A 25252-nucleotide genomic window follows, 5' to 3' on the forward strand; every position below is an offset into this window, starting at 1 on the left:
TATAGAAATAAGATGGATCTAACTGGCATTATATCAAATGAGCTGAAGGTATTTGTTCATTTTCTTGATTGATTGAGCATTTAGGTTGTATCATAAATGCCCATTCATTGCTAAAATGCAGTTTTTTAATGCATTGAAGCCGTGGGTTGTCAATCAAGATTGTTGGGCAGCTTGCTTCATTCTTTCAGCTTCAGATCATAAGCCAAGGAATGACTTTGGTTATTCAGTGGTAAAATATTCATTGCTGCACAAGCAATGTTGAGGGAACTAGACGGGTAGACAGAGAATTAATAAAAATCTTAAGGCGTATATGAAGCATGAAATGACGTTATTAGTACAGGTTTAATAAGGTTTAGTTCAGTATATCTCCTTGGTTCATATTAAACTTAAAAAAAAGACTATTCAACTAAATGACACAAAAAAATAACGGTACTACCTTCCTCATTCCTTTTGGACTGGCATGTATGTTTTGGGTATTGTGCAAGTGAGAGTTTTCCTGTTTTATCCCTAGTTTCTTGTGGAAAATGTTCCATCTGGACCTCTCCTCCATCATGTATTTTTAACGTTACTGAATCTTGTAGATCAGTCAATTTGCTGTTCCCCTTGTCTACAATGTTAGCCCGCTTGCTTCTTAGTCAAAAGCTTGTGTGTAGCTCCCATTCCAGAAATAATGCAGGTTGCCAGACTGAAGCGTAACTGCATTTTAGAGTTACTGTATGTTGATAAATTTTTAAACAATCCCACATGAGACACATGAGGAACTTGAAGGGCAGGGTGAGGCTTTTAAATTTGAGTCATGGCTTTTTAAATGCTAATTTGACAACTTTCTCATACAGTCGGCCCTCCTTATCCGCGAATTCCGCATCCTTGAATTCAACCAACCACGAATCGCAAAAACCTTGAAGTGCTCTTCCAGAACTTGTTATTCGAGCATTTACAGACTTTCTTTCTTGTCATTATTCCCTGAACAATGCAGTATAACAACTATTTTACATAGCATTTACATTGTATTAGGTATTATAAGTAACCTAGAGATCATTGAAAGTATACGGGAGGATGTGTGTGGGTTATCATGGATCGGGATTGAAAAAATCAGAAGTTCTCTTACTAAGTAAGACGGAACAGATACATCCGGTATTAGTTAGTGTCAGTCAAACGTTTGCATTCATATATAGTATATATTTTACATTTCTATGCACATAAAACACTTAAGAACGCATGTTTCAACGCTGGGCTCGGGAAGTTCCCGAGTTCGATCTAGTGACAGATCCCTATCGAGTGCGCTCTCCACCATGCCAGGTTAATGTGGAGGATCAAAAACCCAAACCCACCAAACCGAATAATTAAACCACTGCGTTGCTTAGTAATAATAGTAGCTTTCATTGGGGCACGGCCTTTCTCACTTTATCCTTTAAAATTGTTCCAATCGTTGACCGACAAAGCCTAACGCTTTTCCAATTACCGATGCTGTTTCACCTCTTTCCGATTGCTTTATTATTTCCACTTTATTTTCAATCGTTATCGTGATTATTTTTGTGAACAGAAACACTGCAGATTCAGATCTCTGCTGCTGGGTCCACCGCACTGAGACAGGTTAAATAAGGTCTTGGGTTCCGCTGGGTCCTAGATCCACCGCATTGAGACAGGTTAAATAAGGTCTTGGGTTCCGCTGGGTCCTAGATCCACCGCATTGAGACAGGTTAAATAAGGTCTTGGGTTCCGCTGGGTCCACCGCACTGAGACAGGTTAAATAAGGGACTTGAGCATCTGCAAATTTTGTTATCCGCGAGGGGTCCTGGAACCAATACCTCGCGGATAAGGAGGGCCAACTGTATAACCGTTGCCTTAGCAAGTTCTATCTGCAGCATTGAGGGAGGCTATTTTGGCCATTCGAGTCCATGCTGGCTCACAGAGTGATCCCATTCTCTGCTAATTGTCCCTGTAACCTATTCTTTCCATGTTCCCATTAACTCCATCTCCCTCCAAGAATGAGATATGAGATTAGCACGTACATCAAAAGTACAGTGAAGTGCATCATTTGCATCAAATCAATTCTGTGAAGATTGTGCTGGGGCAGCCTGCAAGTGTCACCATGATTTCACTGCAAAGGTAGCATATCGACATCTTGCTAAGCCTAACCGTACATCTTTGGAATGTGGGAGGAAACCAGTGAATCCAGAGTAAACCCATGCAGTTACAACAGAACGTACAAACACCTTACAAACAGAGGCTGGGATCGAACCCTGATCAGTGATTGCTGGTGCTTTATAGCTGTTGTGCTAATCGCTATACTACTGCGCCATTCCATGGTAGCACTTACCTACACAAAGATTCAAAGTACATTTATTATCAAAATATGTATGCTGAATACAGCTGAGATTTGTCCTCCCACAGGTAGGCACAAAAGAACAAAACATCATGAAACCTGTTCAAGAAAACATCAAACACCCAACGCGCGAAAAAAGAACAAATTGCGCAAATGGCAAAAAGTGAGTGGGGAATATCAAACACCAATCAAGGAGTCCGGTAGTATTCAGTTTAGTTCAGTTCAGTGCCATGCTGCTAGCCCACTGCAGGCCGGAGAACCATTCTTCGCCGGTGTACCCCAGTCCACATTGATCAAACTGCTCAAAAACAGCAAAACAGAGTAACCAGAGTCCAGGAACACATGCAACATGAACCTTGAAGTACCCGAAAATGTGCCAATCAGTCCTTGCAATGTAGATCCCAAGAATCCTGCAAGTGGGTGAGAGAGGAAGACCAATCAATTGCGGGCAGATGGCGCCAAACATCCGCTCATCCTCCGCTGTCGTCCTCGTCGACTTCAATCTTGCTCAACAGCTCAGTCGGAGAGAAGCAATGGAGCTGATTTTGGGCTTGCATCCCAGGCTACCTGGTCTCCAGGACCCACACCCCCTTCCAAACCTCAGCAAACTCCCTCAGAGCCAGCAAAGGTCCAGATTGCTCAATTGGTCCAAAAACACACAATCAAAATTTAAGTCACAGGTTCCAATGGCAGGCAGTTCAGTTGTAGAATTATATTTCAAAGAAAAAATAGTAGTAAAAGGAGGAGTTTCATGATCTGTCTGCAGGACATCGCTGTTGGGCGCATTGTTCGTTGGCACCATCTTGAAGTCAACAGGGAAAACAGCATTCATTTCAAAATTCTAAACTATAAAAGCAAGGATGTAATTCTGAGGCTTTAGTCAGGCCTCGTTTGACGTATTGTAAGCTATCTTACATATCTAAGAAAGGATGTGCTGACATTGGAGAGGGTCCAAAGGAAGTATACAAGAATGATCTCAGGAATGAAAGGGTTAATGTATGTGGAGCGTTTGATGGAGGAATTGATCGGAATGGTGATTAAATCCTCATCATTCTCGGGTTTTGTATGTTTGCATTGTCTATTGTGACATTCAATGCATTAATTGTCATCTTCTAAATTTCCATTGACGCTAGAATGGTTCCCACAAATTAGAAGATAACAGATGTAACTCCACTGTTCATGAAAGGAGGGACAGAGAGAGAAAAAGAATAACAATGGACCAATTATACTAACATGAGTAGTAGGGGAAAAAGCAGGAAATTTATAACAAGGAATTGCTAACAGGACTCATGGAAAATAAAAGTGGGATCGGGCAGAATCATCATGTTATTATGAGAGGTGTTTGAGGTTGTTAGAGCTTTAGAGGTTGTAGCTAGCAGAATAGATGAGGGGAAACCAGTTGATGTGTTGTATTTGTCTTTCAGAGAATCAGAATCAGGTTTAATATTACTGACATGTTGTGAATTTTGATTTGAGGCAGCAATAAATATGTAATAATAAATTAAATAAGTAATGCAAAATAAGAGGGAAAAATAGTGAGGTGGTGTTCATGGATTCATTCGGAAATCTGATGGCAGAGGGGAAGAAGATGTCTCTGAAATGTTGAGTGTGTGTCGTCAGGCTCCTACAGCATCTTCTTGATTGTAGCATTGAGAAGGGGCTTAAATATGTATCAGAGTGAAATTAAAATTAGAGTGCAGAGACTTAATACTGGGTTTTGAGGCAAAAAGTTGACAATTCCTTTCTACTTACAGATGCTACCCAACCCACTGAGTTCTTCTAGTAGATTGTTTATTGCGTAAGATTCTAGTCTCTGCAGTCGCTTGTGACTTCAGCATTTAGGATGGTAATAAACTGGCTTGAGTTGAGTTTTCTTAATGGAGAGAAATCAGAAGACATTGATGGTCATTTTCAGATTAAGCGATAATGACCAATTGATGTTGTAGGGATCATTGTTGGGTCCCCAGCCATACACAACCTAGATCACTGATTTATTTGAGGCTATCAAGTGGAATGTGTTCCATGATTTCTGATAACACAGAAGCTAAGTAGCAGTGGGAGCTGTGAAAAGGATGCAGAAGGCTTTGCAGGACGTAGACAGGCTTCATAACTGATGAAGTACGTAGTATATGGACCAGAAAATGGAAAGTTGTGAGGTCATTAATTTTGACAGTAAAAATAGTAAAGCAAAGTATTTCAGTATTGAAAGACTGCAGGGTGTTGGTGTTCACTGGGGCATATGAGTTTTTCTGCCTGAATTGATGAATGCATGTTTGACAAGTGGTTCTGAAAGCAAATGGTGTCTAGCCCTTTATTGCAGAGGATTTGAGTACAAGAGTTGAGACATCTTGTTCCAGTTTTATAGAGCCCTGGCGAGACCACACTTGGAACTTTGAGCACAAGAGTGCAGCAATGCTTCATCAGGGATTGATTATCGAGACGGTGGTTTTGTTGTGAGAAGTGAGGAGATGTTAATTAGATTAAGCCTATGCACTCATGTTTAGAAGAGTGAGAGGTGGTTTTATTGAAGCTTACAGGATTCTGAATAAGATTTTATAATGTAGACACAAAACTAATTTTCCCTGCCTTTGGTTTCCAATACTAGGAAGTCACATTCTCAAAATAAAGAGTTGGATATTTAGAATAGAGATGAGAAGTATTTTTTTTGGTCAATAGGTGAATCTGTGGAGGCTTTCAAGATGGAAATTAATAGGTTTTAAAATATTAGGGGAATTGAAGGATATAGATCAACAATGATCTTATTGAATGCGGTAGAAGGCACCAATGCCAAATGACATCCAACATTTGTTTCTTGTGAGCAACACACAAAAAGCCGGAGGAACTCAGCAGGTCAGGCAGCATATATGAAAATGAATAGACAGTTGATGTTTTGGGCTGGAAAGGATGCAGGAAGATGTCAGAATAAAAAGGTGAGGGTAGTGAAAGGAGGGCAAGCTTAGAAAGTGATAAGTGAAGCCAGGTGGATTGGAAAGGTAAAGGGCTGGAGAAGAAGGAAACCGATAGAGAAGAGTAGACCATGGGAGAAGGGGAAGAAGGAGGGGCACAGGGTGGGGGGAGAGAGGCAGGTGAGGAGTAGAGGTAAGAGGTCTGAGTGATTATAGAAGAAAAAGGGGAAGGAAAATAAAAGCAAACAAAATTACCGGAAGGAAAAATTGATATTCATGCTATCAGATTGGAGGTGACCTGCATGAAATGAGTTGGTGCTATCCACCCTGAGAGTGGCTTCATCGTGACCGAAGAGGAAGCCGTGGACTGATATGTCAGAACGGGAATGGGAATAGGAATTAAAGTGGTTGACTGCTGGGAATTTACACATTTGGCAGATGGGGTGGAAGTGCTCAGCAGAGCGGTTCCCCAGCCTATATCAGGCCTCACCAATGTAAAGGATGCTGCTTGGAGAGTACTCGATTCAATAGGTGACCCCAGCAGATTCACAGATGAACTGTTGCCTCTCCTGGAGGGTCTGTTTGGAGCCCTGAATGGAGGCGAGGGAGCAGATGGATGGGTTGGTGTAGCATTTCTGTTGCTTTCAGGAATATGTACCAGGAGGAAGATTAGTGGGAAGGGATGAATGGACAAGGAAATCAGAAAGGGAGCAATCCCAGCAGAAAACAGCAAGAGAAGAGGAAAGTAAAGATGTGCTTGTTGGATGCAAGGGCTAAATATTTTTATTTCATAACTAGAGTATTTGCATCCAGATTTGGGAATATATAGAGATTTTGGAGAGGATGCAGAAAAGATTTACTAAAAGAAAAGGGACTCTGTTTTTGGCAGATAGGCTAGAGAAAATTAAAAAACAATATTGTAAGAAGATCTGCTAGAGGTAAGGTACTTAAAATCATGAAAGATTTGCACTATTCAGCAGGAAAGAAGCTGTTCCCAATAATGGATGGGTCGAGAACTGATGGATGTAGAATGAAGGTGATTAGCTAAAAAACCAATAGTGACTTGAGAGAAAACATTTTTGTACCATGAGTGATCTGGGTGGGGAGTTCTTTGCCAAAGATGGTCGTGATTTTGTTGTGGTATTTAACAGGCAGCTAATCTTAACTGAGATTGTTTTAGGATTCCTAACTGATTACTGTTATTGCAGTGATATAGAAAATAGCTTCTAATTCAATCTTTTTACAAAGTTTTCTATCCAATTGCAATACTTGTTGCATCTTTTCCCCTATAAGACTTTATACCTTCCAGATTTTAGCTTCTCTTTCTGTTATGGTAAAACTTAACACAGACATTTTAAAGAACTTGTAATTATATATAGTGACCACTAGTTTTCTGGAAGAATGAAAGGTGCTCTGAAAATAGAACATAATGACTCCAGGTTGTAATCAGTTGATATCTGAAGAAAGTTTAGTAAACTAAATCTGTTGCCAAGCAGATGAAAAAGATAGATAGATAGATAGATACTTTATTCATCCCCATGGGGAAATTCAACTTTTTTCCAATGTCCCATACACTTGTTGTAGCAAAACTAATTACATACAATACTTAACTCAGTAAAAAATATGATATGCATCTAAATCACTATCTCAAAAAGCATTAATAATAGCTTTTAAAAAGTTCTTAAGTCCTGGCGGTAGAATTGTAAAGCCTAATGGCATTGGGGAGTATTGACCTCTTCATCCTGTCTGAGGAGCATTGCATCGATAGTAACCTGTCGCTGAAACTGCTTCTCTGTCTCTGGATGGTGCTATGTAGAGGATGTTCAGAGTTATCCATAATTGACCGTAGCCTACTCAGTGCCCTTCGCTCAGCTACCGATGTTAAACTCTCCAGTACTTTGCCCACGACAGAGCCCGCCTTCCTTACCAGCTTATTAAGACGTGAGGCGTCCCTCTTCTTAATGCTTCCTCCCCAACACGCCACCACAAAGAAGAGGGCGCTCTCCACAACTGACCTATAGAACATCTTCAGCATCTCACTACAGACATTGAATGACGCCAACCTTCTTAGGAAGTAAAGAGAGTTAGTGTAGTCTCAGCATTTCTTCTTACACTGGTACTCTGTGTTTTCTCAAGGTGCTGATTCCTTCTATTGTCCTTTGTCCTAGAAATCAGTAGTACTCCTGAACTTTAAACAAATCTTCCATTCGGGCTCTTCTGGGAGTCCAGAGTGCAACTATGCCTTTTGGTGGTTCTGATGAAATGGAATGGTGATCTCATTGTCACATGGCTCACTATGCAGTGAACCACTGCATATGCAGAGGTTGCCTTTGAGGACTGGTGTGTGTTAGAGCAGGATGTGTAGGGCTGCACCCTGACCAGAAAAGCAAATGCAGGAGTTGCTGCAGACTGGCATGGCTTTCAGTATTGGAAGCTACAATGTCCCTTGTCTTTCTTTGTCCACACAGTTCTTCGCAGCCCAGTGATTTCTCATTGGTAACAAGCTCAGCTGTCATCACATTCACAGGAGGTGATGGGTGATATTAAGATCAAAGTATTCTGTCAGCCCGTGGAGCAGGCACAATTAGTCCCCAGTCACGCCCTCACACATTGTACTATGTGGGATAGGATGTACTCTTGAGCCCTGGATCTCAGTGAAGAACATCCACTTTTCTTACCCAGTTCATCCACTGTCAGCGCTCGAAGCCATTGCATTCATTCCACATGAACTATGCAGCAATGAGATCATCTTGTTAACACAGAAGTGGCTTCAGAGGGCTGAGAGCTGGGAAGGCTCACACCTATCCCCAGCACAGTAATACTGTCAGTAACACATGTCAGAATCAGGTTTAATATCACCGGCATACATCATGAAATTTGTTGTTATGCGGCAACAGTACATTACAATACATAATAAAAACTGCAAGTTACAATATAAAGTATGTGTACTTATATTTTTATATATATAAAATATTATATATTAAATATGTATTGTATATTTAAGTTAAATTAAATTAGTGCAAAAGGAAAAAGTAGAGAGGTAGTGTTTCATGGGTTCAATGTCCATTCAGAAATCAGATAGCAGAGGAGCAGAAGCTGTTCCTGAATCATTGAATGTGTGCCATCAGTCTTCTGTACCTCCTTCCTGATGGTAACAATGAGAAGGTGGCATGTCCTGGGTGATGGGGGTCCTTAATGATGGATGCTGCCTTTTTGAGACATCACTCCTTGAAGATGTCCTGGCTGTTGGGGAGCCATCTTTATTTTGACCTTGTGCAGTGCCCCCCTCCCATACGAGATAGTGATGCCAGTTGGTACACCTGTAGAAATTTGCGAGTGTCTTAGGTAACATACCAAATCTCCTGATGAAATGTAGCTGCTGTCATGCCTTCTTCATAACACCATTGATATATTGGTCCCTGGTTAGATCCTCAGAGACGTTGACACCTGGGAATTTGAAATACTCTCTCTTTCCACTTCTGATCCTTCAGCGAGCACTGCTGTATATGAACTTCTCTGAAGACAACTCTTACAACTGATTCAATCAGCAATGTGGTTCGAAGGAACATGTAATGTGTTCTGCGAGTTGCTTATACATAGTTATTTTTATATGGTGCCAGATAATATTGTAACACAGAATCAAAGTAGAAAACTTCCCATACCCGAGTCTTTCCCGTTCCTATCCACTTATGAACATATTTAAGCTGATTTGGTAACATCATCTCGAGTAATAGGGTTGTCTGAATTTTATCTTCTGATTCTAATTGGCTGAAATTGAGCATTTTCCTGAAGCAAGTTTGGTGTCAACCGCGCTGTTTTCCCTTAATAAGATTTTTCTGCCCGACCACTTTGTCTGCTCAGGCTACTTTTGGCTATTCCATGAATCATATCTATTTCTTTTACAGTTGAGTCTCAAAATGATATGTTGGATGATGCGCAGAGAAAATTATTAAACCTGGTCAACAACAATGAAGGAAAAATTGACAAGTATGTATCAATACTCAATTTTATATCAGTAATGCATGGATTTTTTCATATTAAAATTAATACTCGGTGTCTGACTTTAATGTATTTACTGGAATCCAAAGGAGCAGCGTTGATAAAGAACTCTATTGGATGATTTTGTGCAATAATTGGCCATAATCATCTCTATCTTGAAGAACAAAAATAGTTGGATAGGAAGACCATCAAATGCAAGTCCTTCTCCAAATCACACCATCCTGATGTGAGATGACTATCACTCTTAATCTCTGGGCCAAAGGCTGTAGCCATCACTGTGAGTGATTGTTCTCTACAGGCTGCCCACAGGTGACTTATGAACACTCCATGTACGAATGAGCCGCCATATTATTAAATTCAAAAGTCTGAAGTAGGTACATGCATATCCTGTGCATTGCAGAATTAGTTTCCTCTCTCTCCACTTTTAGCAATTATCATTTCATAACAGTCTTGAGTGTTTTCAATGCTATTCATTGCAATGCTGCGGAGGTTCAATTACAAATCAAGTGATTTTTGTTATTTTCCAATGTACGAACAAAATTGACCCATGGATGTATGTAAAAATGGAACCTATTCATTACCCAGGACACTTTGGATTGGATTTGAAAATTCAAAGTAACAGCTCACCATCTTTTTCTCATTGGAAGATATATTGGGCAATCTCACAAGATCACAAGTTAAAGGAGCAGAAGTAGGCCATTCGCCCCATCGTGTCTGCTCTGCCACTCCACCATGAGCTAAACTATTCTCCCATCTAGTTCCAATTTCTGGCTTTTTCCCCATACCCCCTAATACCCTTACTAATTAGATACCTATCAATCGCCTCCTTAAACATCCTCAGTGATTGGGCCTCCACAGCTGTATGTGGCAATGAATTCCATAAATCCACGACCCTCTGGCTAAAAAAAATTTCTCCTCATCTCTGCTTTAAATGGCTACCCTCTAATTCTAAGACTGTGGCCTCTTGTTCTGGACTCACCTACCAAGGGAAACAGCCTTTCCACATCTACTCTGTCCAACCCTTTCAACATTCGAAATGTTTCTATGAGATCCGCTCTCATTCTTCTATACTCTAATGAATACAGCCCAAGAGCCGACAAACGCTCCTCATATGTTAGCCCCTACATTCCGGGAATCATCCTCGTAAATCTTCTCTGAACTCTCTCCAACTTCAGTACATCCCTTCTAAGATAGTGGGCCCAAAACTGCACACAGTATTCCAAATGAGGTCTCACCAGTGCACCATAGAGCCTCATCAACACCTCCTTACTCTTATACACTGTTCCTTTTGAAATGAATGCCAACATAGCATTCATTTTTCCTTACTGCCGATCCAACCTGGTGGTTAACCTTTAGGGTATCCTGCACGAGGACCTCCAAGTCCCTTTGCACTTTTGATTTTTGAATTTTCTCCCCATCTAAGTAATAAACTGCCCGATAATTTCTTCTTCCAAAATGTACATCTGTACATTTCTCAACATTGTATCTCATCTGCCATTTCTTTGCCCACTCTCCTAAACTGACCAAGTCTCTCTGCAACCTTTCCGTTTCTTCAACACTTCCTGCTCCTCCATCTATCTTGGTGTCATCCGCAAATTTAGCAACAAAACTATTTAATCCATAATCTAAATCATTGATGCATAGTGTAAAGAAACGGCCCCAACACCGATCCCTGCGGAACACCACTAGTAACCGGCAACCAACCAGAATAGGATCCCTTTATTCCCACCCTTTGCTTTCTGCCTATCAGCCAATGCTCCACCCATTCCAATATCTTTCCTGTAATTCCATGGGCTCTCATCTTATTAAGCAGTCTGTTATGTGGCATCTTATCGAAGGCCTTTTGAAAATCCAAATACACAACATCCACAGCCTCTCCCTTGTCAATCTTATTTGAGATTACCTCAAAAAATTCCAATAGGTTGGTGAGGCAGGATCTTCCCTTCATGAAACCATGTTGACTTGGGCCGATCTTGTCATGCACCTCGAGGTATTTCATAACCTCGTCCTTGAGGATCAACTCCAGTAACTTCCCAACTACCGATGTCAGACTAATAGATCTGTAATTTTCTTTTTGCTGCCTCCCTCCTTTCTTAAACAGTGGAACTACATTTGCGACCTTCCAGTCCTCCGGAATCAGGCCAGAGTCTATTGATTCCTGGAAGATCATTTTCAATACCTCCACAATCTCCAAGGCCACCTCCTTCAGAACCCATGGGTGCACCTCATCTGGTCTGGGAGACTTGCCTATCCTTAGTCCATTTAGCTTCCCAAGCACTTTCTCTCTAGTAATCTTAACTGTACCTAATTCTATTCCCTGAGACCTCTGGCTATCAGGTCTATATAATATAAATCTATATTAGCTTTTCTAGTAGCATCCACATTCCATAAGTTAATTTAAAATAAAACAATGATTCAACAAATACCCTTTTCTGTTTTCCTGAAAATCTTGATATATTGCTTTGTGATTCTGCTTGCAGCAGCACGCTTCGTTATCTAATTCACTACCTGTGAATCCAGACTCCTGCTAAGACAGGCTGCTGCTCATTGATGTTGTAATATGTTGGCATGTCTATATCAATATGTCTATTTACCATTATGGAAAGTTACAAAGATGTTCAAATTGCAAGGAAATCTCTCTTATCTACATGCAAGTTGATTCCATATATGTAGTTCTAGATCACACTCTGAACACATATTCAGCGTAATCCCTTTCAAAAATATCAAATTAAGTTTATATCATTTGCACAAGTATATGAAGCACAGAGGCAATGAAAAACTTGCAGCAGCAACACAGGCACATATAAGCAGCATTCATAAGAAAAATATAAACGTAAATTATACACAAGAAAGAGCACTGTTAGTACAGAACAAAAAAACAAAGTCCATTTTAGTGCAAAGTGATCAAAGTGTTTATTGTGATACTATGTTAAAGTGATAGGGTTGTGCAGGTTAATTCAATAGCAAATGGTTGAAGAGAAGTAGCTGTTGTTGGACCAGGTGTTGGAGGCTGCTTTACTTCCTGCATGATGGTGGCTGCAAGAAAATGGTGTGGCCTGGACAGAAGGGATCTTTGGTGGACGTTGCCTGCTTGAAGCAATGCCTTCTATAGATATTTCCAACGGTGGGAAGGATGTACCTGTCATGTATGGGTGGATCCCGTTACCTTCTGCAGCTTCTTCAGTTCCTGTGCATTCAAGTTGTCATACTGCTGTTAATCATGAAGTAAAAATCAATTAAGATTACCTTTAAGAAAACTTAAATATTTTCCTTAATATCAGTGGTTGATTTCAGTATCGTAAAAGTTTCTTTTGAGGAAAATATTATGATTGTATCATGCACTTAAAGCAAAATCATTGCTAGTTAGAATGCCACTTAATTGAAATGCAGATCTGCCTTTTTTTTGTGTTCAGGTATCGTTAACCATTTGCTCTTTATTTCCAAGGGTTTTGATGAGAAATTTGTTTGTGAGTTACTTCCATACTCCAAAAAACAAGCGCAATGAAGCAATGCGGATGATGGGAAGTGTTCTGGGGATAAAGAAAGGAGAGATTTGTCAGGTATGACCGAGTCATCCGGTGTAGTTGGTGAATCATATGGATATGGCTGTAGGGTGATTGGTGAATTACTGGACTTACAATTCAGAGGTGCAAGGTCAAATCACACAATCCTGAGCATTCACTTCCTTGCATTTGTAGTGTTTTTCATCCAACAACATTATTGCTTTTTCTTGCACCCCTACATCAGATAAAGAGGGCAGGCATACTAGAATGATACCCTTTCAAGTTGCATGCAGTTCTGATTTGGAAATGGTCATCATTGCTCCATGAATGGGATAAAATCATGGAAGCCCTTACTATATTTTAATTTAGTTCATAGCCTGGAATTTAAAAGAAAATGCCTGTCTTAAAAACCCATCTGGTTCACCAGTGTCTTTCAGAGGAGGGAAAATGCCATTTCTACCAGGTATGGCCAACCACAATAATGTATTTGACTCATAACTGCTCTCTGAAATGGCCTAGCATTTATATCACAACCACTTCATTAAGACAGAGCAGCGGATACATAGAATGGTACACTCATCATTGATCTATGTATCAAACTTGGAAATGCTAAAATCACTCTGTGTCCAGTTGACCTTGCAGAGACTTCCTCACAAATATAAAAGGGAATGGTGTCTAAAGGGGGGGGGGGGGGGGTTGTCTTATCAGCATCATACCTTAAAGACAATGTGCCGGACTCTTCCATCTCAAGCTGTGGATAGGTCCTGCCCCACTGGCAGTATAAACCCACCATTGCAATGGTGTACAGAACCCAGAATCTTGACAACCCAGACAGGTATCACAAGTAGTTCATCAAATGATTTCCTTTACCCCATACGATCTCACAGCATCTAGTCAAGCCTCAATTGGTTAACATACAGATTACCACATCCTGTTCTCCCTCAGTAGATAAATCAGTGTTACTATATTAACTTACTGTGTAACACCATTGGCATTTAGGACAGCAATGAAGATTCTCCATCTCTGGTGGTGTTCACAGCTTCCTTCATTGTGTCAGTAGCTTCCTCTTGGTTTTCACTACTGTAAGTCATGCAAGTCCCAAGTGGAAACTTAGGAATACCATCACACTCAGAAGTAGAATGATTCTTTATCACTGTTATGCCCACCTGGACAAGCCGGCGAGCACTGTGAGGGTCATGTTTTTTGACTTCTCCAGTGCGTTCAACACCATCTTCCCTGCTCTGCTGGGTGAGAAGCTGACAGTGATCCAGGTGGATGCTTCCCTGGTGTCATGGATTATTGATTACCTGACTGGCAGAGCACAGTACATGCGCTTGCAACACTGTGTGTCAGACAGAGTGGTCAGCAGCACTGAGGCTCCACAGGGGACTGTCCTGTCTCCCTTTCTCTTCACCATCTACATCTCGGACTTCAACTACTGCACAGAGTCTTGCCATCTTCAGAAGTTTTCTGATGACTCTGCCATAGTTGGATGCATCAGCAAGGGAGATGAGGCGGAGTACAGGGCTACGGTGGGAAACTTTGTCACATGGTGTGAGCAGAATCATCTGCAGCTTAATGTGAAAAAGACTAAGGAGCTGATGGTGGAGGATTACAAATACCTGGGGATATGAATTGACAATAAACTGGACTGGTCAAAGAACACTGACACTGTCTACAAGAAGGGTCAGAGCCGTCTCTACTTCCTGAGGAGACTGAGGTCCTTTAACATTTGCTGGACGATACTGAGGATGTTATACGAGTCTGTGGTGGCCAGTGCTATCATGTTTGCTGTTGTGTGCTGGGGCAGCAGGCTGAGGGTAGCAGACACCAACAGAATCAACAAACTCATTTGTAAGGCCAGTGATGTTGTGGGGGTGGAACTGGACTCTCTGACGAAAAGAGGATGCTGTTCAAGTTGCATGCCATCTTGGACAATGACTCCCATCCACTCCATAATGTACTGGTTAGGTGCTTGAGTACATTCAGCCAGAGACTTATTCCACCAAGATGTAACACTGAGCGTCATAGGAAGTCATTCCTGCCTGTGGCCATCAAACTTTACAGCTCCTCCCTCGGAGTGTCAGACACCCTGAGCCAATAGGCTGGTCCTGGATTTATTTCCACTTGGCATAATTTACTTGTTATTATTTAATTATTTATGGTTTTATATTGCTATATTTCTACGTTATTCTTGGTTAGTGCAACTGTAACAAAACCCAATTTTTACCAGTCAGGGTTGTTAGCCCTGAACCTGGAGGACCAATGGGGACCATTCTTAGTCTATCCTCTACCCTTTGACTTGTTTGGCATGCGTGACCCTACCAAGAGCCAAAGCATAAAGCCCTGACTCCAGCCAACATAGCTGTTTGGGTCATTGAGGCACACAGTCTCCAAACCATGGCAAAGTTGTGGTCATCTTGTAAGAGTGTTACTATTATCTTGAATAGTTATTAGACAAAGCACTATCAAGGACAGTACTGTGTTTGAAGGACTTTTGTGTTCGATAAAAGTAGCTTGATAGTACTGCCGCTAATTGACCTAGCAGGTCCTGGTGGCATGAAGGAAGCAAAGTAACATAAGGGATAAACCAACTTGACCTCAGACTTATTTGTCCATCTTGCCTGTGAAAGCATTTAAAGGATCATCCACAGCATGATCTTCTTTACAGTGAAGATGTTGTGTGACACAACCATTGTTTAAATGGTATAAATTCAGCGATCTAGCATGGTACTCTGAATCCATCCCATCAAACAGGATAGCAATCAACAGCTCATTTTATCCGGGGGGTACACTTCCTTGAACTGTATTCACACAAGAAACTAGAGAGCATTCTATCAGACATTTGACATGTCTCATGGATATGGAAATGGCTCATGTATTTGGATGTGGAATGTCAAGTGGTGAGTCACTCATCTCAAATATCCAGCCTTAGGTAAATGACTTAACCACCAGACATCCCAAGATCTTTCCATATCCTTGAGCCATAGAAGGGCAAGGACATCGGTGTGTACAGTGTATATGTTCTTGCCACCTTACCTCACAAGACACATACCATCCTGATTTTGAAATCTTTTAACTCTATTTCTTTTCTGGCCTAAATCTTAGAACTCTTGAACCCAAAAGAATTGTGGAAGACCTTCTACAAAAGTTGTGATTTCCACAAACTCTTGCCCATGAGTTTCTTTATGAAGCAAGATTCAATAGAGATTTATATTTTACTTTTCTCTTTCTTCAAGTGCAGTATTTCTAAACCAGGTATATATGACAGAATGCTGGAATTTGCTGCTTTATTTTGGAAGAGGAAAATAGGTTGAAGGGGAAAATAAGTCAGTCATGATCAAATGGTGGAGCTGACTTGATGGGCTGAATGGCCCAATTCTGCTACTATGTCTTATGAGCTTGGAACATAATTTAGTCCTTTTTTTAGGTATTAAAGATACCATAAGAAACACTATGAACACACTTCAAGTTGTATGTATGTAGGAGCTAACATTTTGTGGAGCTGAAATGTGTGTCATTTTGGTCAAGGATCAGGAGCCAATTCCTGAACTTCTCAAGACAGATACAGTAATGGAACAATGAGCCTTTGCATTAAACCAAAAAAAAGCTTGTATTCTATTGCTTGGTTGTCATAATAGTATAAACACACATTACATTTTAAATATGTTGTTTTACTAGCTCATGGATAGTGAATTTCGTGGTGTTACTGGATGGGTCACTAGTTGGCTTGGTGGCAGATCTAGTGGAACCCAAAGTGTACCAAATACCCCGCAAAGGCCAAACCAGCAGACAATCTTCAACAGTGTAAGTTCTCTTTTGTTCATAAATTTCCACATGTTTTGTTTTAAAAATACATGAACAACAGATATTTTGGGGTATAGTAAATTAATGAAAATTGAGATTTACCACAATAAGGTACAACCCATAAAATTTTGGAGGAACTGAGTGTGTGGAGGGAAATGGACAATCAACATTTTGGGTTTAGACCCTTCATCTGGACTTCAGTAAAGATGACTGTCCATTTCCATCTACAGATGCTACCTGAACCACTGATTTCTTCCAGCAGTTTGTGTGCTGTTCCAGATTCCAGCATCTGCATTCTCTTGTGATTGTAATAGGATCGTTATGGATTGGATCCATACAGTATTAAAAACAGAGAGCAGCAATATTTCAGAGGAAAATATGTCCTTGTGTATGCAATTTATCTTTTAGTTTTATATTTGCTGGTATTTGACATTGGTTTATGGATGGAAATGTGATCATTAATGATCGGAGTGGCCTATTTTTCCTTTTGGCCTTAAATGGCAGAGCAGGCACAATCATGGCTGATCACCAAATTCAGTGCCCTTTTCTACTTTCTTCACTTATCCCATGATTTCTTTAGCCTTTATCGCAAGAGTTCCCAACCTGGAGCTCTTGATTAATGGTAAGGCTCCATGGCATAAACAAGGTTGGGAACCCCTGCTCTGGAATGGTATCTTACTCTTTGATACTTTGGCTTCATTTGCCATCTGTGGTACAGTTCATCACAATTTGGGTGAAGAAATTTCACCTCATCTCAGTGCTAAATGAGTTACCCAGTATCCTTAGACTGTGACCCATAGAACATTACAGCACAGAAACAGGCCCTTCTTGGCTGTGCCGAACCATTTTTCTGCCTAGTCCCACTGACCTGCAACTGGGCCATATCCCTCCATACACCTCTCATCCATGTACCTGTCCAAGTTTTTCTTAAATGTTAAAAGTGAGCCTGCATTTACCACTTCATCTGGCAGCTCATTCCACACTCCCACCACTCTCTGTGTGAAGAAACCTCCCCTAATGTTCCCTTTAAACTTTTCCCCCTTCACCCTTAACCCATGACCTCTTTTTTTCTCCCCTAGCCTCAGTGGAAAAAGCCTGTTTGCATTCACTCTATCTATACCCATCATAATTTTATTTACCCCTATCAAGTCTCCCCTCATTCTTCTACGCTCCAAGGAATAAAGTCCTAACCTATTCAACCTTTCTCAGTAACTCAGTTTCTCAAGTATCGGCAACTTCCTTGTAAACCTTCTCTGCATTCTTTCAACCTTATTAATATCCTTCCTGTAATTAGGTGACCAAAACTGCACACAATACTCCAAATTCGGCCTCGCCAGTGCCTTATACAGCCTCACCATAACATTCCAACTCTTATACTCAGTACTTTGATTTATAAAGGCCAGTGTACCCTTGGCTCTAGACTACGCCACGATCAGAAATACCTTTCTTACATCTTGTCAGGATTTTAAAAGTTTCAATGAATTCCTCTCATTCTCCTGCAAGTTATTTCCACCCCCCAACCGCTGCAGTTCTGATGCAGGGTCTCAGACTGAAACTTTATCCATCCCTGTGTCTCCACGGATTCTGTCTGATCCGTTGAGTTCCTTTAGCAGTTAGTTTTTTGCTGTAGGGTAAGAATAAACACAGCTCCAGGGATTCAGGTTCAGATTTGTTTATCACATGTATGTACATCAAAGTATACAGCGAATGCATCATTTGTATTCACAACAAGTAGCTAAAAATGTGCTGGGTGCTGCCCACACATTCCGGCACCAACATAGCATACCACAATGTTATAATTGTAGTTAGGTGAGGGTCTAGTAGTCCAGTTAACCAGAATGGGCTTAATTTTTTTTTTTGTTTGGATACAGAGATGTATAAAAATTCTTGGAATAAATTTAAGGGAGTATGACAAAAGCAACATGTCCTAGTTACAAATTTTTAAAAAAATTCTTAATACTGTTTCTTTCCTAGTACCATAATGTCCTGAGATTTTTCACTATCCTTAAAAATACTTTTGAAATCTGCTGACTATTTCGTACAGCTCTGAGTCAATCCTGTGGTTTAAGGCAAAACTTGTAATTCCTTAGTAATACGCTAAGTAGAACAGGTGAATAGAAACAAGAGAAAAACCTGCAGATGCTGGAAATACAAGTGTAGCACGTTGTAAGGTTTCACTGCTAATGTAATGGTTTCTGTGTGGAAGCAATGTTTGGGTTATGACTGGAGATAACAGGGCTTGGAATGTGGGGGCCTTGAAACAAATGCTGGCAGAGACTGAGGGTTACACAAGCAACACACACAAAATGCTGGATGCTGCCTGGCCTGCTGAATTCCTCCAGCATTTTGCAGGTGAATAGTTAAATTTGACTAGATAGCTCTGAATTTTACATACAGGTATAGCAACCAACTGGTTTCCCTCTGTTCTAAAATCACTGACTTTCTTATTTATCTCCTATAAGTGTTGCTAATTTTGATATGTGCAACCAGATTAAAACATAGTCCTTACAGATGTTTCCATGACCATTATTGTTCTCTACAGAAGTGGTTTGCCATTGCCGCCTTCTGGGCAGTGTTTTTACAAGACTGCTGACACCAGACATTATCATTACTTTTCAGAATTGTCTGCCTGGTATTAGTAGTGCATAATTGGGTGCATAATTATGACCATCCACCCCCTGCTCCCACAGCTTCTCATGACCCTGATCAGGGTTAAGCAGACGCTACAGCTTGTCCAAGGGTGACCTGCAGGCTAGTGGAGGGAGGAGCACCTTACACCTCCTTTGGTAGAGACGTATCTCCATCATGCCACCCAGTACAGAACAATATGATGTGAATGATTTGTGATCTTGGTATTGATGGAATGAATTCTTACACCAGGCACCTTTTATCTTGCAGTCTTTCTCAGAAATGTTTGTAAAGTTCCTGGAAGTAGAATCTCGTCCTTCTCTTCCACCACCAAAGCTTCCAATTTATGATATACATCCGCTTGGGCCCGCACCTGCAGCCAACCAGCAAGCCAGCAGCCTTCCTGGTCACACAGCAGGTATGTTTATAATTTACTCGATGTATATCTTCTACATTTAACCATAAAGAGAAGTTTGTTTGAAACAAGCATTTGGGTTCAGTTATGCAAGGATAGAATTGAGCAGTTAATTGAAGCTTTATTCAACGTTCTCTAAATATAGTGAATTGTTTAAGGATCCAGAGGCAGCAGAGAAAAGGCAAAGCTAGTTTACAAGAATGAAAGACTTCTGTTAGCGGGGCTGTTCACTAGAAAGGAGGAGGAGGATGTTAGGGTCCGGGGATCACAGCTGCTTTGGACTAGGAGGAATTCTTTGTCCAGGGGTGTTGATTTTTTGCAATTCTGTACACCAGGGTTGTGGAGGCTGAAGCACTTAGTATTCTCTCAAAGAAGGCTGATAGAATTTTTAGATATTAATGGAATTGAGGGATGAGCAGTTCAGGTATTGGCCTTTATCCTGAAATGCTTTTTCTTTGCAAATATCCACAAAAACAGAGGAGTGCCCCCAAAGAATAAATGACAGTTAAATGTTAGAACCCCAAAGTCCCTCCTCCAACTCCCCTCCCTCCTGCGCGTAAGCGGCAGCAAGCAACGATCCCCCCACCTTCAAAAAGAAGCATCAGCACCTGTCACTGAGCACTCAAGCGTGAGCAAAGCAACAGCAAAGACAATGACTTGCAGTACGCCAAAGACTACTTATTCACCCAGTATTTGACATACCACAGGCTCTCTCTCTCCACCTAATAAGGGAGAAAGAGGTGTCTCCATTTCACAGTGAGAGGGGAGAGATAACAAACAACTCGCTGATTTAAAAGTCCCTGATTTAAGAGACTGTTAAAAGTCCCTTGCATCATTTTTTTGAGCTCTGTCCCCAAAGATCTTGGGTCTCCAGGCACACAGCCTTAGATCTTCCATCTCCTACGACACACCGATCTCCTGCCCGGACACTGACCTTCGATCTGCCTGTCTCCAGAGCCACAAGATCTCAGCCCTCCAAAGGTGAGCTGAGCTCTTAGAAACATAGAAAACCTACAGCACAATACAGGGCGGCCCACAAAGCTATGCCTAACATGTACTTACTTCAGAAATTACCTAGGGTTTCCCATTGCCCATAGCTCCATATACCTATCTAGGAGTCTGTTAAAAGACCCTATCGTATCCACCTCCACCACCGTTGCCGGCAGCCCATTCCACACTATCACCACTCTATACTTAAAAATCTTACCCCTGATCTACTTCCAAGTACCTTAAAACTGTGTCCTCTCATGTTAGCCATTTCAGCCCTGGGAAAAAGCCTCTGACTATCCACACAATCAATGCCTCTCATCGTCTTATACTCCTCTATCAGGTCACCTCTCATTCTCTGTCGCTCCAAGGAGAAAAGGCCGAGTTCACTCAACCTATTCTCATAAGGCATGCTCCCCGGTCCAGGCAACATCCTTGTAAATCTCCTCTGTATCCTTTCTATAGTTTCCATATCCTTGCTGTAGTGAGGTGACCAGAACTGAGCACAGTACTCCAAATGGGGTTTGACCATGGTCCTATATAGCTGTAACATTACCTCTCAGCTCTTATATTCGATCCCTCTTAGGCTGAGTCCTTGGCGTCCCAAATAACGGCCATTCGTGAAACCCTGAGAGCAGCTCCCATTCCTTCAAAGAACCGTAGACAGTGTGTAACCCCAGGTCAGGGTCTTCAAAAGAACCCTGAAAGGGAAAAATAGAGATATTGAAGATGAAAATAGAGCTGCTTCCGAAGGTGCAAGCAAAGGAGCCACCGTTAGGTGCCATTAATCCTCTGAAGCTCCTCCTCCTTCACTTTGCTTAATTCCAAAGTGAATAGTTTTAATAGTAACCTAGCCTTCCTGCTCAACCTGCTGGTTGCTTTGACTGGACTTATGATGTATTTCAGTCCAGGGTTTAAGACTGCATATAGTTATTTGAAGGGGTTTGAAAATAGGCACTAAACACTATATTCTAACAAAATAAATATAAATTTTATCTATTGCTGTGCAGAGAGATTTTGGGATCCAAGTTCATAGCTCTTTGAAAGTGGCTATGCAGGTCAATAAGGCAGTTAAGAAGGCTTATGGAATACTTGCTTTTACTAGTTGAGGCATTGTGTTCAAAAGTCGAGGTTATGTTGCAACTTTATAAAACTCTGGTTAGGCCATATCTGGAGTATTGCATACAGTTCTGGTCACTCCACAAAAGGAAGTATGTTGAGGCTTTGGAGAGAGTGCAGAAGAGGTTTACCAGGATGCTGCCTGGTTTAGAGAGCTTGTGCTATGAGAGGAGGCTGGATAAACGTGGGTTGTTTTCTCTGAAACATTGGAAGCTGAGCAGAGATCTGATAGATGCCTACACGATTATGAGAAGTCCCAGGGTTGAAATTTCTAATACCAGAGGGCACACATTGAAGGTGAGAAGGGGATGGCAGGGGTAAGTTTTTAACTCAGTGGTGGATGCCTGAAATGCGCTGCCTGGTACGGTGGTACAAGCAAATACATTAGGGGCTTTTCAGAGATGTTTAGATGGGCACGTGGATGTAAGGAAGGTGGAGGGATATTGACATAGGATGGATTAGTGTTTGGGTGTTTTTGATTTGCTTTTTAGCTAGTTCGACATAACATCGTGGGCCAAATGGCCTATTCCTGTTCTATGTTCTAAATTAACAGTTTTGTGGAGCATTTCTCAATGTATAATTTCATTAAATCATGCTATTAAATTTTATTTTCAGGCGCAGCTGGAGCAGGTCCAGTGAAAAAATCAGAATCCAGTTCCTTCTTGGCTCCACGATCTGCTGCTGTGCCTCTCATTACCTCAGCTGTTGCCAGTTCTACTGGGTCCTCGCATCTCCTCATGAAACCAATCTCCAGTGCCCTTCCCACTTTCACGCCTCTGCCAGTGTCACCAGATTCCAGTGCCGGCACTGTCCTTAAAGATCTCCTCAAGCAATAAAAAAAACTGGAGCAATCCACTACAGCACTTTAAAGTGAAAGCTTACACTATAGACTATAGCACAAGAGGGATTTTGTGCAGTGTACACAGAGCTCCCTGAAAAATATTTACATATTGTAAGCATGCATCTTTCAATTTGACATGCTAAGTCCATGAAAGTTGCAATCCTCTTGGGGAATGATTGGCTCCATGTGTAGGAATAATTTCACCCCTTTCCAAAAAGCTAATTATAAATACTTGATACCAAGTACGCAAGGTGAGCCTTTTGTTTTGCTAAATGCAGATACTGTATATTTGGCACTTAATCAAGAGGCAGAACTTAAAAAAAGAAATTCACAGAGGCACAGAATTGTCTGTCCTAATGGGACCTGCATATTTGCAAGCTATAATGGATTTTCATAACGCCTTCCACAGGAGGATTAAAGTAAGGCCTCTGAAGCACAAAGTTCCAAAGAAATAAAATAGCAGTGTTGTGTACATGAAGTTTATTAAATGCAGACTCTTTCAAGTTATTGTTTTTTCAGTTGTACCTTCCATGGTATAAAAACAATTATTTTTTGACACTGCCTGTAACTACATAACTGCATATCTGAAGTGGCTTTAGTGGTGAGCAAGATTTCCTGTGGTTTATTTATGCTGAGTTTTGAGAAGAAATTGAAAACTGTTTCCCTGTCACTTTCCCATCTATTCCGCGTTCTTGCTTTAGAGGGTTCAAGTTTTATTTATGCTGAATTACCTTAATTTAAGAAAATGGTGTCTGCTATAGTGTCTTAATCAGAATATAAAATGAAAACATTGGTTACAGTATGTTTGCAAAACTAACTCCATTAGAGTAAATCCAAATTAAAATCATTGACTGTCTTCCATGATTGTAAGCAGGCCTTGTTACCAATCTTCATTCTTTATTTTATTGTAGAACCCATCAGAAACTTGATTGCAACCTTGAGATTAATTTATTCTTAATGATGGAATCTTCTTTTCTATTCACTGTTCAGTATAGTGAATTTTGCTTTGAGCTTAAAGCAAATGCCACAAAGGAACAGTAGACTGTCATTTGCATTTAAGGATGTAGGAAATTTCACTGAAAACTAAAACTGAGACTCTTGCAGACACTTCTGCATAGTAACACTCTAGTCTATTTTGGTCAAGCCTGCAAAGTATAACCTTTGTGTGTCTGATGCTGGCTAGTGCCAAGGAATCTGTTATTTGTATGTAAAGGCAGTGATCTAAAAGTTTTTGTATTATATTTCAGTTGTAATAATTTGTACAATTCTGGAATTTGGGCTTTTGAATTGCTGCAGGACTTTCTGTTAAATTATTCTACTTGCAGCTCACTGTATCAGTGAAACAACAGTTAACAGCCTGCAACACATTTCTTTGTATAAATTGTTTGTCTTCACCATCCAACAACTGGTTTTTCATCTGGCATATGCCTGCAGATTTATAAGGTACAGCCTTCTAAGTTCTAAATTATCCATAATCTAATAGCTGAGTTGGTTATTGTATAATATTGTGATTAGCTGAAAAATGCTATTCTTGAATATATTAAAATCCTTTATAGTAAACTGTCTTTATTTCCCAGAAAATTGTTCAGGTTACTTATTACTATGATTTGAAGATTTGTGTACATATCAAAATGCAAACTTATTAAAGGTTATGATTAGTCTTCTGCATTGGAACCAAATGTGCTGACATCATTAGAGCCAGCCAAGAATACTCATATACTGATTTAATAGATCCATTTCTTTATTTAGTGTTTCTTTTAGAGATACAGCACGGTAATAGGCCCTTCCGGCCTAATGAGCCCGTGCTGTCCAATTATACTCGTGACCAATTAACCTAGCAAGCTGTACTTCTTTTGGAATGTGAAAGGAAACAGGGTCACATGGAGAGAACCCCATGCAGTCACAGGGAGAGTGTCCAAACTCCTGACAGAGTGCTGGGAATTGAACTGTACAGTCACTGGCACTGTAAAGCGTGCTGCTATGCCACCAAACTGCCCCTAAGTTGTTTAATGTTAGGGGTTGGTCAAAGCTGAAGATCTCCATCATTCATCTGTGACATTATAGTGCAAGGTCTGCTTTGTCTTCAAAATAAGATTTTAGTTTTCTTTTCATCCTTTTCCTGAACAGGGTGATTTTTTGGGTGCATTGTTGCCAAGAGTACAGCTCACTGCTAACTCATTCAATTGACTGTTCATCATAATTAAATGTGACTATAGGAAATTCTTCACGCTAGCAGCAGTGTGGCTCTTCAGAAGCTGTTCAGACATTCTATCTGTGGTGAGAATCCTGGCTGGGTTTGCTCAACGCCATTTTCAACAAAATTTGTGCAGGTGACAACCAACATTTGACCCCAATAAAATTTAAACATTATTAATTACTTTAAAGTTTATTTGTCAGTCTTTGAAAGTACACAAAATGTTGACAACTGTTCTTGAAAATCTATTTACAGTTGTCAAATTACCAACAAAGACAAAGAGAGGATGTGACTTTTTATAGAACTCCTGTTTGTTGATGACCTAGTAATAATCTTATCTTTATCAGCTTTCTTTAAATGTAAGATTTGGTTTGGAGTTCCACTCCAGCTGTTGACCAGTATAAATCAGGCAGGTACTTAAGCATATTACTGAAGATTCATTGTACTGCTGGAGTAGTGTCTTTCTGATGAGACATGACATACTTTTACTCTGTGGTGCGCATGAAACATCCCATGGCATCATTTGA

At 40.6% G+C, this 25252-nt stretch overlaps 1 protein-coding gene across 2 annotated transcripts in view; it reads left to right on the plus strand.

Annotated features, from left to right (window-relative positions):
- The window catches only part of trip11 (thyroid hormone receptor interactor 11), a 118201-nt gene extending 93293 nt beyond the window's left edge, over window positions 1-24908 (plus strand). For both annotated transcript variants that reach the window (XM_073039219.1, XM_073039220.1), the window contains 5 exons: window positions 9138-9219; window positions 12677-12791; window positions 16416-16541; window positions 19440-19587; window positions 22306-24908. In XM_073039219.1, the coding sequence (XP_072895320.1) occupies window positions 9138-9219; window positions 12677-12791; window positions 16416-16541; window positions 19440-19587; window positions 22306-22526 (692 nt within the window). In that variant the 3' untranslated portion in view covers window positions 22527-24908. The remainder of the gene's footprint in view (window positions 1-9137; window positions 9220-12676; window positions 12792-16415; window positions 16542-19439; window positions 19588-22305) is intronic.
- The last annotated feature ends 344 nt before the right edge of the window (window positions 24909-25252 follow it).

Source organism: Hemitrygon akajei, chromosome 3, assembly GCF_048418815.1.
Source record: "Hemitrygon akajei chromosome 3, sHemAka1.3, whole genome shotgun sequence".
NCBI classification, from domain to species: Eukaryota; Metazoa; Chordata; class Chondrichthyes; order Myliobatiformes; family Dasyatidae; genus Hemitrygon; species Hemitrygon akajei.